Source organism: Pavona decussata, unplaced genomic scaffold, assembly GCF_977016875.1.
Source record: "Pavona decussata unplaced genomic scaffold, jaPavDecu1.1 SCAFFOLD_78, whole genome shotgun sequence".
Classification (NCBI taxonomy): domain Eukaryota; kingdom Metazoa; phylum Cnidaria; class Anthozoa; order Scleractinia; family Agariciidae; genus Pavona; species Pavona decussata.
Genome location: NW_028145496.1, coordinates 361,607 through 377,262, shown reverse-complemented (window position 1 = coordinate 377,262; position 15,656 = coordinate 361,607). Strand labels below are relative to the sequence as shown.

Sequence of the window (15,656 nt, the reverse complement as noted above, 5' to 3'; positions counted from 1 at the left end):
AGGAACTAGCGCCAGAGGCAGACGAATTCCCAACAACAGTACCAGCGAACCTTCTACCGGAGAGTTGGTCACTCACTTGAGGGATTTATTAGGCTCAGCTCTAACGGCCGGCACCAAAAAATCGTACCAGAGAGCATGGGGGTCGTTTGAAATTTTTTATGAACGTTTTTGTGGGTCATCAACCCCCCAGCTACCATTATCTTCTCCCCAATTAGCTCTTTTCATATTTGTATTATACGTTTACACTAGTCATTCAGTCATAGTATGAAAAAATAGGTAACGAAAAATAAAAGCATGTTTTATTAGCCATTAATTACCATTACGTGAAATAAATTTAAAGCCTTATTAGAAGACATTACCCAAGATCGGTTCACACAGTTTCTCAACGTGAAATTAAGCGTAAAAAATTGTTACACTTCGAATACAACCTAACTTTTTTAAATATATTTTTCCTCAGGTTATCTACTTTCTTACTTTACGTGATCGTTAAATTCGGCCAAAAATTGCTGCATTTTGCGATTTAACCAGGGGATTAAAACCTGGCAAAAAACAAAGACCAAAAAGAAACTACCAAAGTCTTACCTGAACATGAGCGTCCGTCACCAGTGAACCCTGGGTTACAGATGCAATTAAAGGATCCATGGGTATTCAGGCAGAATGCATTTTTGCTGCAGTCGTGGATGCCTTTAGTGCATTCATCAATATCTAAAAAAATAAGAAAGGACAAAAAAGTGATTTAACCGTTTCGACAAAGAATAAATGCAACTTGTTTAATAATTGGAATAGCCAATTAACCAAACATCATGTAAACGCATGATGTTATTTATGTCGATACATTGACCAATTGTAGTCTAGGCACATATTTGTTAATCCGATGGTGGTCTGTCATGTGACATAACAGCCAATCATGTGGGAGAGCCTAATTTGTCCGCTAGTATAAAGGACTGGTCGCATTGGCAAGAATTCCCTATTGCTTTCACCATCACAGCGAGTATATCTCCTGGCGAAAACAATTTTTCAGGCAAGTTGTAGCAGTTATTTTTGGTTAGTATTAGCATGGCTCATCCTAAGATTTTAATACTGGGGCATTCATTCATTAGGCGTTTAGAATACTTTGTTGCCGCAAACCCCAACCTTAACCATCAATTCTTGTTGACTGCCCTTGCTACATTCAAATGGCATGGTGTTGGGGGTAGAACTGTGGCCAAAACGATGCAATACGACCTCCCCGTGGTCGCTTCATTCGCGCCAGACATAGTTATCTTACAGCTGGGAACCAACGATCTTTCCCGGCTTGATCTTTTAGTAGTGGGTTCTGCTATTGAGGGGTTAGTAACCATTTTGCACGACACGTACAATGTTAATCTTGTTTGTGTATGCCAAACCCTTCTGGGATCCAATCCTGTATTTAACGCGCATGGCTAAAAAGAGACTACCAAAGTCTTACCTGAACATGAGCGTCCGTCACCAGTGAACCCTGGGTTACAGATGCAATTAAAGGATCTATGTGTATTCAGGCAGAATGCATTTTTGCTGCAGTCGTGGATGCCTTTAGTGCATTTATCAATATCTAAAAAAATAAGAAAGGACAAAAAAATGATTTAACCGTTTCGACAAAGAATAAATGCAACTTGTTGAATAATTGGAATAGCCAATTAATTTTTTTTCGTTGAAGGGTTACCACAAATTTCTCAACGCCAAATTTACCTTAAGAGGGTGTCTTTTTTTATAACCACCCACTCGAATTTCGCATCAAAATCAATCTTGCCTGAAACTCTGGCAAATGAAAGCCTACACCAAGTCAAGAAAGAAGCAGGTTTGGTTTGATTCAAAATGATCTTGTGCTTGCGCTGTGAGCCGTTAAAAATTTTGCCCCGTCTGGGGCGAAAGTGACATCCCGAAAATTGAAAATTAGGCACATTTTGTAGCCCTGTAAAATATTTCATTCGCAACAACTAACCACACATTTTACATCAAATTGCTCATAAACCTTTCTAGTTTTCTAATACAGCAACAATTTTTCTCTTAGTGCAGATAGAAAGGCGAAATTATGCGTATTATGGACCCCTATATTGGTCATCGAACGAAGGCTGGAAATGGCCTTAGTTTAGAAGCTAATTTTTAAAATTTGGGACCTAGCTGAAAGCTCTAGCTTATACAGCCGTAAAGTATAGTCATTTAGTGGCAAAACTATGCAAAAACCCCTGTACGATTTCAGTATTTTAAAAGTTATGACCGTTTGTATCAGCCCATGTGCGAGCATTCACGGTACTTCCGCCTACTGTCAAATTCCCTAATCACAAGCAGATTTTGTCATAGACATCACTTACCTGCTTCGCAACTGGAGATAATTTCCGAATTCCCCCATTTTCTAATCCCTCAGATGTTTGAATTCCATAAAAGATCCAGTAAATAGGCAGCTGTAGTTTTCAAAACTTTAGAACAACCTCCATCGGGTCGCTTGTCAACGGACCACAGTTCGATCTCTCGATATATATCTTCTAAAGACTTCAGCTAAGGGCAGCAAGAGGTCAGATTTCTTGGAGAGTCGAAAAATGAACTATACTGCTCTGCTGTTTAGAAAGAAAATTGAAATTTGGCTTCAATTTCGACGAAATATTGAGAAATAACTCCCATGTTGATCACCGAAAGATCGACCTCTTCCGTGATGCGGTTTCTACAGAGTTCCGCTATCCAGATGTATCGCGGACAACACATCGTTTTCGATGAAAGCTTTGTAAAGTACAGGTGTAATTCCACTGTAATTCAGATGAAAGTTCTTTTAGTTTTTTATTACTTAGCACGTTTGGCTTTTTCTGTTACTTAAATGGAATGCAAATGCTTATTTGAGACCAGAGGGGAGTCAGTGTGCAGTGATTCCGCTGTCAAGTTGATAAAGCTGTCTGAGTGCAGAAGTAATATCGATGACCAGTTACAAGCATGGCACCTCAGTCAGATTCAAGGAACCTTGCAAGAATATGAGCTTATCATCAATAGGTCGGGACTGCCTCACGACCTTTCTTCAGATCAGCTTCAGCAGCTATGGATCTCTGAGAAGCACAGACGTGACATGGGGAGAAAGTGACGGCCGCGTCGCACCTGTCAGTACCCACTGCATTCCTGCAGAAAAAAGAAACTCAGGACCAGAAATGCGGTTAACCCTTTTATGTCAAAGGAAATCAACACTATCTACGGAAAACAAGTCCCAGTAGGATCCTGTAAGTCAATCTCCGCCGCAAACGATGAAAATTTTTGTTGCAACATATTTCCCCAAATGTTTCCTTAGTATGCGCGCAGGAATGAAATTGCTACGGTGGCAAAATTTGTTTCCAAGAAGCAAGAGATATACCTAACTTTGTAATAATTATTTTGTTTTCATAACAAACTGTGGAAATATTTACGGGCAAGTTGACAAGGCTCGAAAGTAAAAAAAAAGAAAGAAAAGAGAAAGAAACAAGCCACCTTTCGCGACAAAAGTTCTGTGGTCATGAAAACAAACATGATATCGAATTACACTTTTGCACGAAATTTGCATAAATCGGACCTTGTTTCGTGGCATGTTTAATTTCGCAGAAGTTGTGGAATTTTCTTACATTTACACTACATAATTATATTAAAAGAAGACAAAAATAAAGCGCCTTTTTACAAAGGAAATTGTTCTGATTGGAAACATTTCATTCCAACAAATCGCTGTTTCATATGGCTAAATTACGCGCTAATCTTGTATCACGCAACATGAAATAGGAATTTGTTCCTGTTCAAAATGAACTTTGGCTATCAAATAGTCCCCAAATGGCAACTACTGCAAATCTTTAGCCGCAACTTATCAGTCGCAATTTCGAGCCCTGGCAGCCAGCAATGTTACAAAAACAGGTTCCATCTGCTAGTTTATTAGGTTATAATTAGGAATCCGGACTGTGGACTGTGGACTATGGATTTTGTTTATAAAATATGCAGGGTAGTGCAATTGATTGAACAGAGATTTCTTTAATTTACTGCGTTGCAAAGTTCAAATTTTCAAATGCAGTATACATCTTTGGAGAGAACGTCGGGTTGACATACGGTGAACTGGGGTAGGCGGTTAGCCTATACTGTTCATTTCAATACTCGGATGCATAATAAGGTAGCGTTCTTCGGAATTTGTCCCATAGCCTAAAATTACGACAAAACTCATGTCTGAAAATGTAATCATTTCTGAATACATTGCGTGCCTATCTTCTTTGTTTGGTTTGTGTTACGTTCCTCAATAAGTTTCGATTTTCATTTCTTTCCTAGCGCTGTATTGCTTATTTTTTACTGTGCTTTTCAGTGATTTGTGTATCTTGCTCTAACCTACACAAAATCAAGCTTGATGAAAATATGGCTTGGATTCAGGGGCAGCAGCTGGCCCAGGAAAGTGATGAACAGAAGGATGAGCCTTCAAGGTGATGTTTGCTCGTATGAATGAAGCCAATTTATCATATTACTAAGTAACCTGTATTTGCTATTATGGAAAACGCTTGCGAACAAGACTTTCTTTCGAAGTTTATTTCTTCTTAGCGGTTGTTAATAAAACAGCAGTATTTATTTTGAGGTTATTTACAGGGGAGTATAATGTTGTTTATAGTGGTCACGGTCTGGGATAAAACCTTACAATGGATCAATAAGTGAAGATAGGTTATAATTTTTTTTTTTACTACTCCCTCAGACTCGCTAAACGTATCGCAGCCATGAATCTTACATTAGTCACGTCAACCCCTGCTATAACACCAGCTCGACCAAACGAAGCTGCCTGCACAGCTGAGTGGACTTTAGAGTATAGACCCGGTTCGAACAGTCAGAGCTCCGAAGACGACGAGGTAGCTGAAAGTGCTGGCGAGTCGGCAATATCAGCGTTCAATGCTGCTATGGAGAATCTGAACCAAGTGGCAACCAATGCTGGTCAGGTCAGTCCCTTAACGTCCCAGCTGAAGACCACATGGGATGAGGCAAGGGAAGACGAGAAAGAAGTGTGCATTGATAAGGCCACTGAAGCCTGTAGTCTCGTGTGCGACGTCATAGCACCAAAGGCTGGACAGGAGCTATTTCAATCCTGTTTCTCACCAGATAAAGAGACCAACTATGGAGAACTTATACCACTAATACAGGCCTATAGCAATGCTACGACGAGAAACGTAAAGACCCAGATTCTGAGCCTATATGCATATCGATATCCAGTCAAGAAGATTCAGAAGATCCATGAACCTTACGCCAAGTTGACAGAGTGGCAAATCAGACGCGCCAGAGCTCATGCGAGAGATTGTGGTCCAGGTTCCTTGGTAGAAAAATCGCCGTCCCATCGAGTTCGACTGCCACCAGTGAAACTTGATCATTTTTTAGACTTTGTCAACCGCCCCTACTTCTATCAAGATGTGGCGTTCGGTACGAGGAAACTGAGGCTCACTAGTGGCGAGAAGATCACAATGCCAAATGTCATTCGCAAAGTCACAAGGTCAACAATGGTCAAGCAGTACCTTCAGTTCTGCGAAGAAGAACAATTCGATCCACTAAGCCGTGCGACTTTATTTCGCATTCTCGAGGTAAGGGAAGCTTCCCAACAAAAGTCCCTTAGTGGCTTAGACAACACAGCAGCTGACGGGTCAGCGGCGTTTGATCGTCTCTGTCGAATAGTAGACGAACTTGACCAAATAGGCCTGGAGAAGAGCGCGGCAGATAAATTGCGTACATCCCTTCGAGACGGTAAAAAATATTTCAAAACTAATTACCAGAGTCACTGCGAGGATGATGAAAGCCAATGTCCCGACCACTGTCGTAAATTTGGACTGAGTGATCCCAATGATCGCGATTTACAAGAACAATGTTCCCACGAACATACGCTTTGCTGTCCTAATTGCGATGACGTCACTTCCTGTTTGAGCAAGATGCACCTGATTGTCAAGGATGACAGAACCTTGAACTTTTATAGCAAAGAACAACAAGATGACCTGCTGGACGATATCCAGAAGGCTTCGGAGACCATTAACCAATGGAAAGCTCACATAATGCGATCTGTCAACCAAGAATGCGCGAAGCAAGATATCCTCGCAAAGCTTGACCCAAGCTCGTGTCTCATTGTGGTAGATTGAGCAATGAAGTTTCTGCAACTGCGCTATAGAGAGAAACAAAGCGACTGGTTTGGAAAAAGAGGGCTGAGTTGGCACATCAGTAGCGTGATATCTCGAAGCCAGTCTGGAACGACTGAAGTCATCTCCTACGCGCACTTATTCGACCAATGTACGCAGGACTGGTACGCAGTGACATCAATTCTAGAAGGCCTGCTCAACCTGCTGAAAGTCAACAACCCTTTGCTCGAGAGAGTCTTCTTAAGGTCAGATGAAGCTGGTTGTTATCACAACAGCTCCTTGTTAGCCGCTATGAGAGATGTCGCGAACAGAGTTGGCGTTGCACTCGATAGTTACCATTACTCGGAGCCACAGTCTGGAAAGGATATCTGTGATCGCATCCTTTGCCCAATGAAGTCCTCGATCCGTACTTACTGCAATGAAGGTCACGACGTTCTAACTGCGCTGGACATGAGACAAGCACTAACGCAACACCCAGTGAAGGGAACAACCGCCGCAGTCAGCATTGTGAACGAGTCTAAGAAGACCTTATCTGTAAACAAGATAGACAATTTTAGTAGCTTCCACAATTTCCAATATGAAGATTCTGGCATGCGAATTTGGAAATGTTATGGTATCGGTAACGGGAAGTATATTCCGTATGACAAGATCTATACAAAGCACCAGGACCCAACAGTGCTAAAAACGATAGAATCTCAAGGGTTTTACGATCCTCCGGATAAGCGGGAAGTCAAGCATCGTTCAGAAACCAGCAAGACAAATGAGAGCCCGATACCACTGTTCGAATGTTCTGTGCTTGGATGTGTTGAGGCTTTCGAAACGTTTGCGCAGCTAGAGCTACACCTGGACGTTGGCAAGCATACTGTTAGCAAGTTCAACCAGTATGATGCGATCAGAAGGGACTGGGCACTCAAATTCTCGTCCGTAAATACAGCTGATAGCAAGAGCAGTTCGTTACATTCCAGGGCGCCACAAACCTCTCAAGAAGACACTACTGCTAGCTCACCTCTACAAACAGGGTGGGCCCTGAGCAAACCCAGGATCAACGTTAGATTTTCAGAGAAAGTTAAAGAGTACCTTACAGCACGGTTTATGCTTGGAGAAAGAACTGGGCGCAAGGCCGATCCTACCCAAGTTGCAGCAGACATGCGAAACACCAGAAATGAATCGAATGAGCGTGTGTTCACTAGAGCCGAATGGTTGACAAAGACTCAAGTCCAGAGCTTTTTCTCGCGGCTAGCAGCAACGCGTCGCAAAGGTCAGGGTGTTGTTGGAATGTCGGTGGATGATGAGGAGGATGTCGAATGCTTGAAGGAAACTGCTGACAGACAAGATCTGGTAGACATGGTAAACAGCGAAATCAACGTCTCGCATCCCATCTGTTACGACACCTATGACCTCTGTGAACGTTATCACAGCAACACACTCCAAGAATTTAATGTTGCCATGTTGAAGACCATCTGTATTCACTTTGAGATCCATGTAAAATCGAGAGACAAAAAGGAAGTTCTCATAGACAAACTGTCTGATATGATCCGCGAATGTGAGTGTGTTACTCACTAGAACCATCACACTCACATTCGCTGATCATATCCGATAGTTTGTCACCGGTCCATGTCGTAAGGCTATGGAGCTACCTAGCCACATCATTCTGTAGTGTGGAATATGTACAGTTGAGTTCAGCGTCACGGCTGTAGTGGCCTCCATCACATTAATTGTGTTTGCAAGATACGAATAACTGTAACATTATATTCTATGATGATGTATACGCTCTTAGCGGAAAATCATTCAGTTGAAGTATGCTATAGAATGGTTTATTATCTGTTGCGTGGTAGTCTGACAGCATTGTTTCTTAGAACAACCGTAAAAAATTTGAAACATCTCAGAAAAAACACTGATAGCACGTTAATTTTCACCAAGAAGCTGACCACTTAACTGACTGTCAGGTCTGTGAACTCAGCAGAATCAAAACGAACAGCAAGTTCAGGACATTTCATAGCTATGGACAGCACCGTCATCTGATTGTACAGTTTATATTTGGTCACTTGTATCTGGTGCCACAGAGGCGGATCCAGGGTTGAAGGGGCCACTATGAGGGGTTGAAAACGGTGCAAATATCTTATTTACGATGTTAATTTTCAAACGTTCTTGGCGGGGCATGTCCCCCTGGACCCCATATGGACTCATACCGACTGACAACCACCCCGCCCCTCCCCCCCCCCCCCCCCACGTTATGAAATCCTGGATCCGCCCCTGTAACACTGAACAAAATATTAGTGTGTTGTTGTAAACAGTACGCATCTGGCCATTTCAAGGTAACAATCGCGCCCCAGAGTCCGCAGACTCTTTGTATGTGGTTAGTCGCCTCGGTGGCGAGGCTGGCGAAATTGTGGCTTTTTCACAGCTGAGTGAGGCTCAACTTTTTATATTTGTGCAAACCGTTTATATCTTTTTCTCTTAGCAACAGTGGGAATCCACCTTAAAAAAAGGTAAAGAGCGCAAGGTACATTGCATACATTGCACATACGGTGATTACGAAAAATAAAATATGGGGACGTAACAACCACCATATATGAAGTACCTACCTTCAGAAGCAGCAATCACAACAGTGTTCGATTATTTAGTGATCTAAATAGCGAGATTTCTTCGAAATTGAGGCCCTTATATTTCAATTTTTTTTCTTAAGTTCGGAATTAAGTAGTTTATTGTCTGATTCCCGGAGACATTCAGCTCTGAGCTGATGCATTAGTAAGATGTTTATCGCGAAATGTGGTCATGTGTTCGAGCTGTGGTCTGTTGACAAGCGACCCGATGGAGGCCGTTGTAAAGTTTTGAGAACTACAGCTGCCTATTTACTGGATCTTTTACGGAATTCAAACATCTGAGGGACTAGAAAATGGGGGAATTTGGAAGTTATCTCCACTTGCGAAGCAGGTAAGTCGTTTCTATGACAAAATGTGCTTGTGAGTAGGGAATTTGACAATAGACGGAAGTATCTTGAATGCTCGCACATGGGCTGATACAAACGGTCATAACTTTTAAAATACTGAAATCGTACAGGGGTTTTTGCATAGTTTTGCCACTAAATGACTATACTTTACGGCTGTATAAGCTAGAGCTTTCAGCTAGGTCCCAAATTTTAGAAATTGGCCTCTAATCTAAGGCCATTTCCAGCCTTTCGATGGCCAATAGAGGGGGTCCATAATACGCATAATTTCGCCTTTCTATCTGCACTAAGAGAAAAATTGTTGCTGTATTAGAATACTAGAAAGGTTTATGAGTAATTTGATGTAAAATGTGTGGTTAGTTGTTGCGAATAAAATATTTTACAGCGCTACGAAATATGCCTAATTTTCAATTTTCGGGATGGCCCTTTTCCCCCCAGACGGGGCAAAATTTTTAACGGCTCACAGCGCGAGCACAAGATCAATTTGAACCAAACCAAACCTGCTTATTTCTTGCTTTGGTGTAGGCTTTCATTTGCCAGAGTTTCAGGCAAGATTGATTTTGATGCGAAATTCGAGTGGGTGGTTTTAAAAAAGACACCCTCTTAAGACAATAAACTCGAAAAATGAATAGAACGGCAAACTGTACCTAAACATGATCGTCCATCACCAGTGAGCCCCTGCTTACAGGTGCAATTGAAAGATCCAGGGGTATTGACACAGGATGCATCACTGCTGCAGTCGTGGATGCCTTTTGTGCATTCATTGATATCTGAAAAATGTAAAATTACAGAATCGAGATTACACCGCTTGGACAAGGATTAAATGGAACCGGTTTTACAACTGGAATGGCTAATTGCTTTTTTCCTGAAGGGTAAGCACAACGTTCTAAACTTCAATATTACTTTAACACTATAATCTAGAGAGACGAGTAGAACGGTAAATTGTACCTAAACATAATCGTCCATCGCCAGAGAACCCTGGCTTACAGGTGCAATTGAAAGATCCAGCAGTATTGACACAGGATGCATTTTTGCTACAGTTATGGATGTCTTTTGTGCATTCATCGATATCTAGCAAAATATAAAATGACAAAAAAGAGATTAAACCGCTTGAAAGGAGAATAAATGGAAGTTGTCTTGTAATTGGAACAGCTAATTAATTATACATATGGTGAACTCAAGCCTTCAGCTTCACTGCAGCTCATAAATATGCTAATACATTTCCACTAATACAACCTTGATTCGAGATAAGCGAATTTCTAGAGATCGTTCAATTCACTTTTGGAGAAAGATTCCTAAAATCTTTTAGATCTAACAACATTTCCGCAATTTTCTTTCTCTTAAATGCGTTCTCTGATTCCTAAATACAATTAGAAGTTAGACAAATTCCAGTCAGCCTTAAAATCTAGTTTTAATATGAAGCTGGGAATTCTATGTGAACAAAAACAACTTGCATGAGTCCAAGTGTAATATAGTTTGAGTCACTTAAGAACAATAAGGAAATGTATCAAAACAGTCATTCAATATCATATTTTGTCACATGACAATAATGAAGTTACCCATTTCACAGTTCTCTCCTGTAAATCCGGCGGCACACTCACAAAGATATTTCTTGTCTGTATACCCCATAAGACATGTGCCATTGTTAAGGCAAGGGTTAGTGCAGCAAAGATTCTGATGAGGAAGCAAAGGAAGAACAGAATATATAATTTTCCTATCATAGCGGATGCGAGGACTCTTCAAGTAGTAGCCGTTCTTTGTTTTATTTTTCTGTATTTTTCGTGTCAGTCATCCACCCCAGACCGGTTTCCACACTTCGGATTTCAATCGTTCGTAACTAGGTGAATTTGGCATGGTGCTACTAATAAGATTCTATGTCGGAAATCCGGAAATCCTGCCCGCCTTGGTCGGAAAAGCCGAACGTTTGGGAGGACCGCCGACAGTCAAAAGTTCATTTCCACACTTATGGTTGTATTTTAACATTTTGAGAGCTGAAGGGAATTTCCAATAGACTGTTTAAAAATCAAAATCAGGTCCTTGCTATCAGATACTGAGCTTGGGCCGCCTCTGGTCAGACATGAAATTCTTGGGAAAAAATAGACCCTTTACTGGCGAGAAAAGTAGAGGGGAGAACTAATCCCGTTAGAGACTTAAACGAGTCAATAAGTCCCTTCTCGCGGGGGGATAGGTAACCAATATGTCACCGGAAACATTGAAGCGTTTTCTCGTTGTTATTGTCGTCACATTTAGACTTCATACCTCGGTGCCTATATATGTCCAACCAGGTCTTGGCCTAAGATCTTCCGGGTGCTGCAAGTGATTTGAATCACTCAGTTCACAGATAACCTTATCTTGACTTGTTGGACCAATGTTGACCGACACACATTTCCTCTCCATGACACATCGATGTTCACATGGTGTGTATATTCCGATGGTAAGGTTTATAAACACGTGACCTTCGAGGTATTGGCCAGTTTCTGGTGAGAGAAACTTCACTCGCCGGCAGCCATCTACGAAGAAAAATGAAATTCTAAATAGACCTTGAGAATATAAATATAGCATCTTCTGTACCAGTAATTGTTGCTGTAATGCAAACTGAAAAAGCATACACGCTTTTATCGCCACCTTGAACAGCTCAGTGTAAAATAAACGACAGATTTAAATATGTTGACGAATGTACTATGAATGTGCAATAAGGAGATTGCTTCAACTTATCTCATAAACAACAAAAAAACAAAGATCGACAGGAACTCAGTGAGTTTACATACATACATACATAATCTTTATTTAAACTCGATGATAATTAAAGCTGTTAGCTTGTGGGGTCGTGTGTTTACTTCTAAACTAACCTTATCTACGTTACATTAGAATATTTCCGGCATAATAATAGTTAATAGTAGGTTGATAGTAGACAAAATTCTGTTGTTTATATCGTGTGGTTGATGCAGATGTGCAGTGTACAAACTATTATTTGAAACATTCCTTTGTTTGGCGCCTTAGTTTTTCTGTCATTCACCTCCAATTTGAATCTACCTCTTATGTTGTCGTAGCGGATATATTAAAAGTTTCCTTTGATCGATGGAATCCGCAAACACATGCGTGAAGAAGGGTTCGAAATCGTGGTGCTAAATTGTCTCAAAATTTGACCAAAGATCGTTGTGATTAATGTCTATGTCCTGCTATGACTGGTGTTTGATGAATTTTGCGTCTGTTATGTCTTGTTTGGCATTTTTATGAATCTACGGTTTTGATCCGTAGACACCAACGTCAAAATTGACTAAGATCTGATAAAGTATGTTGCTGTATTCGCATGCATTGTTCTGAAAAAGTCCATGCATGTGAACGGAACATTACGCCGAATTACCGGTAAATCTGAAGAACAGTTAACTTCAAGGAATGAACGTAAAAGTATGGTCTCATTGCAGCTTATAAACAACGTGGGAAGCCCTTGAACGAAATTTATGGCTTTAAGTAAGCCAAGTTTCCTGCATGAGATACGTTGATATTGAGCTTTATAATAAAAATGAAAAGGTCTTCAACGTAGCATAAAATACGGTGTTAAAGATACAAAATATTTTGATCTATACAGGTTACAAAATTTTGTCCTCGGTCAGTGGCCGTTTTGTGCTTATGCTCAGTGATATAATACTCTGAGCTTACACCATGTTTTTCATTTTACTTTTCCATTCTTTAATACGATTAATACTTCTAATAAGACATTTTTTCTTCAAGTTCTTCAACAAAGTGAATTATTACGTTAATGCGGATAAAATGTATTTCGAAAATTTGTTTTGTCTTTGAAATATAAAACATACCGAATTTCAGCGCATCTGTGTCAGATACTTAAACTCCTTTTAAAACAGAGGAGAAAATTTGGGAGAAAAAAGGCAAAAGATAAATGATTGTGTTTCTCCGTTTGTGTTGATCCAAACTATTTATCTTCATCAATTAAGTGTTGAACCGAATAAGCTGACTTCAGCCTAAACAAACGTAGCGCAAAAGTCATCTTGATAAAACGTTTAACAACACAGTGCCGATATAATCATGAACCACCAGCACAAACGACCCATTGTAGTGCTATCTATTTACATAAATGTAGTGTAATATGAAAAAGTGAGACTTTTTGGGAGGCCGGAACATTTTCTCATTTTGAGCCTAGCGTTTTAAGATATTGTCATCTGCTACATTCTTGCATTTTGTGGATAATGTTTCTTTGCTGGGTCTAGGAGGTTCAATTCTTTCCTTAACTTAAACCAGAGTACTAGCGGTGTGCGAATAGTTGTAAGGAGACAATTTTATCTTAAATAAACAGCCAAATTGGTCAAAAGACGGGTACAAATGTATTTTTTATGGGCAGCTGTAAACTTCCTAGTTTATGTTAGTTTCTACACCTTTTATTCAGACACAAAAAATAAAAAAAAACTGAAGAAAAATCCCTTCTTGCTGTCTATAGAAGTAAAAACTTTCTTGCAGGTAAGCGGAACACATTTTTATTTTGTCCCCACTGTAACAACAAGCTGCATAGTTTTCTTAATTAACCTATCGGTTTCACGAGTGTCTTCAGGGAAATCTTGTGTACGCACGCTGCTTTCGATAATTCAATTCAATTCAATTTTATTCACACTTATTACAACGAAATACAATATAATTTATAGTAAGAAAAAAAATTAAACGTGCAAAGCAATTTATCTACTGATTATACATTCTACGGAAGAAGTGCGTAGTGGCCAAAGGAGCAAGGCTTTCGTGTTGGCCACTACCTCTGTGCAGTTAAATAAAATAGGGGGAAGTAGAATTTATAATACTGGTTCAAGAGCTCTGCTAGTTAAATTAGACTTAGGAGTGGAAACTACAACAGTAAGGAAAAAAGTGTTAAAATAAAATAAAACCACGGAAAACTATGTATCACTGTAAAGCTGGTAAATTGAAGTTTGCGAAAATATCAGCGTCTTTTTTTTTGGATAAACAAGCTTCCTAGGCTTGCAAATTCAATACTAGCGACGTGTACTTAACTGAATTACCCACTCTCACGTAAAGGCGCACAACCAAACAAACTGCACAATATCATTCAGGAAATAATAGGCTAACAAAGTGTGTCAGGCTTTTTCTTTATCCCTATTGGTTTATGAGAAAACCCATCCAACACAAAGAAGTATTCCCGGCGGAGTTCTATTACAAAACAATAATTTAAATTCGCGTGAAGGCTATGGGAAGGGTTATGGGAAGAGTTAAGTCTGGTGCGAGAACGCCACCGGCTAAATCAATACATCAATCGGTTTTGCGAGCTGAAGGTCGCTTCTAATTTTTGAGCCGGTCAACAACAGCGAAAGTGGCTGGATCGTCGCCGGCATCTTCGAATTCGGGCTCCGAAGGAGAAGCGCTGGTGTTGGAATCTCCACTGTCTGGTAGTTTGTTATTGAATTCCTCAGCTGCCGAGGCAGTTATTTTCATTCGACTCGCCCCAATATCTTTCGACGAGAATGGTTTTGAAACAACATCGGCCTGGTTGTACCACGAACTTTTACTGCTCGCTGCCAGCTGAAGTGTTTTTGGTCGCCTTCTTTGGCCCCGGTTTTTTCTTTATTTTCACCCAAGGCGACTTTTTTCACTTCGTTCATTTCAAATCCAAAATGGAACGTTGACTCACTGTAAAATTCAGTATAAAACGTCTTGACATGCGATGAACACGATGTAAACAAAATATGCAAACCTGGCGGTAATTCGAGATCGCGGGTAAACTTTGCCGCGAAAAAAGAAATGCCAATACAGCCCCGTATAAATTGGATTATGGCACCCTCACTCGTTCACCGCTATTCCTACAAAACTTTTTTTTCCAGATAGCCCGCGTTCTTTTCAAGATTTCGAACTACCGTTTTCATTAGACCCTGCATTCCTTACTTGTTTCAGCAATTACCCAAAAAAGTTAATTTAAGAAAAAATTCGAAATTTCTTACCTATGAGTAACCTTAAGGACTGAAATTTTTGCCATATTTACAACAAGATAACAATGAAAACTCTGGCGCATCCAAAATAAACCAAAGACTGTAGATTTAGTGACCCCTTGTATTTAGTTCTTAAAGTTAACTAACGATACAATTGTGTCAAAATTTTTTTCCTAACCTTGTTGGGCATCAGTGTTGTATTGCAGCCAAGCTCCCCAAAGAAAACAGAGGAATAGGAAATCAAGAATGGAGAAGTAACAACCTGCCATTCTTGAAAAAGGACCAACTTGATCCCGCACAATAATTCACTGTGTGTAGTCTTGGTCAATACGAGACCAAGAAAGATATGGGTGGTTTCCTCAGCAAGAAACAATTTTCACCTCCAAATTCAGAATTAAGACCATGGATCACTCCTATTGGCTGTAGAAAGGCACTTGTATATATTGCCCCAAATTTTGAAGAGTAGTCCATTAAATGTCAAAACAGGAAGTCTTAACGGTATGGGGGCGACATCAATAATGCAGGCAATTAACTGGTGTAGTGCAATTGACAATGGCGTGATATTAAACTAATGTGTGACAGCAGCTGACGATTGCGGTGCAAAATTGGTAAATTCAGCACTGTCATTCTTACGAATATTGAAAAGAGTTTCTGATAACTGAGAAC

At 40.2% G+C, this 15,656-nt stretch overlaps 1 protein-coding gene across 1 annotated transcript; it reads right to left on the bottom strand.

The window, feature by feature from the left end:
* Positions 1–486: 486 nt before the first annotated feature.
* LOC146476177 (uncharacterized) lies at positions 487–15,318 on the bottom strand. Its single transcript, XM_085114669.1, has 8 exons — positions 15,169–15,318; positions 11,308–11,558; positions 10,608–10,722; positions 9,997–10,119; positions 9,696–9,818; positions 1,448–1,570; positions 583–705; positions 487–539 (listed from the first exon to the last, which is right to left on the bottom strand). The coding sequence occupies exons 1-8, from the start codon at positions 15,257–15,259 to the stop codon at positions 487–489; spliced, it is 1,002 nt and encodes a 333-aa protein (XP_084970795.1). The 5' UTR covers positions 15,260–15,318.
* Positions 15,319–15,656: the final 338 nt, after the last annotated feature.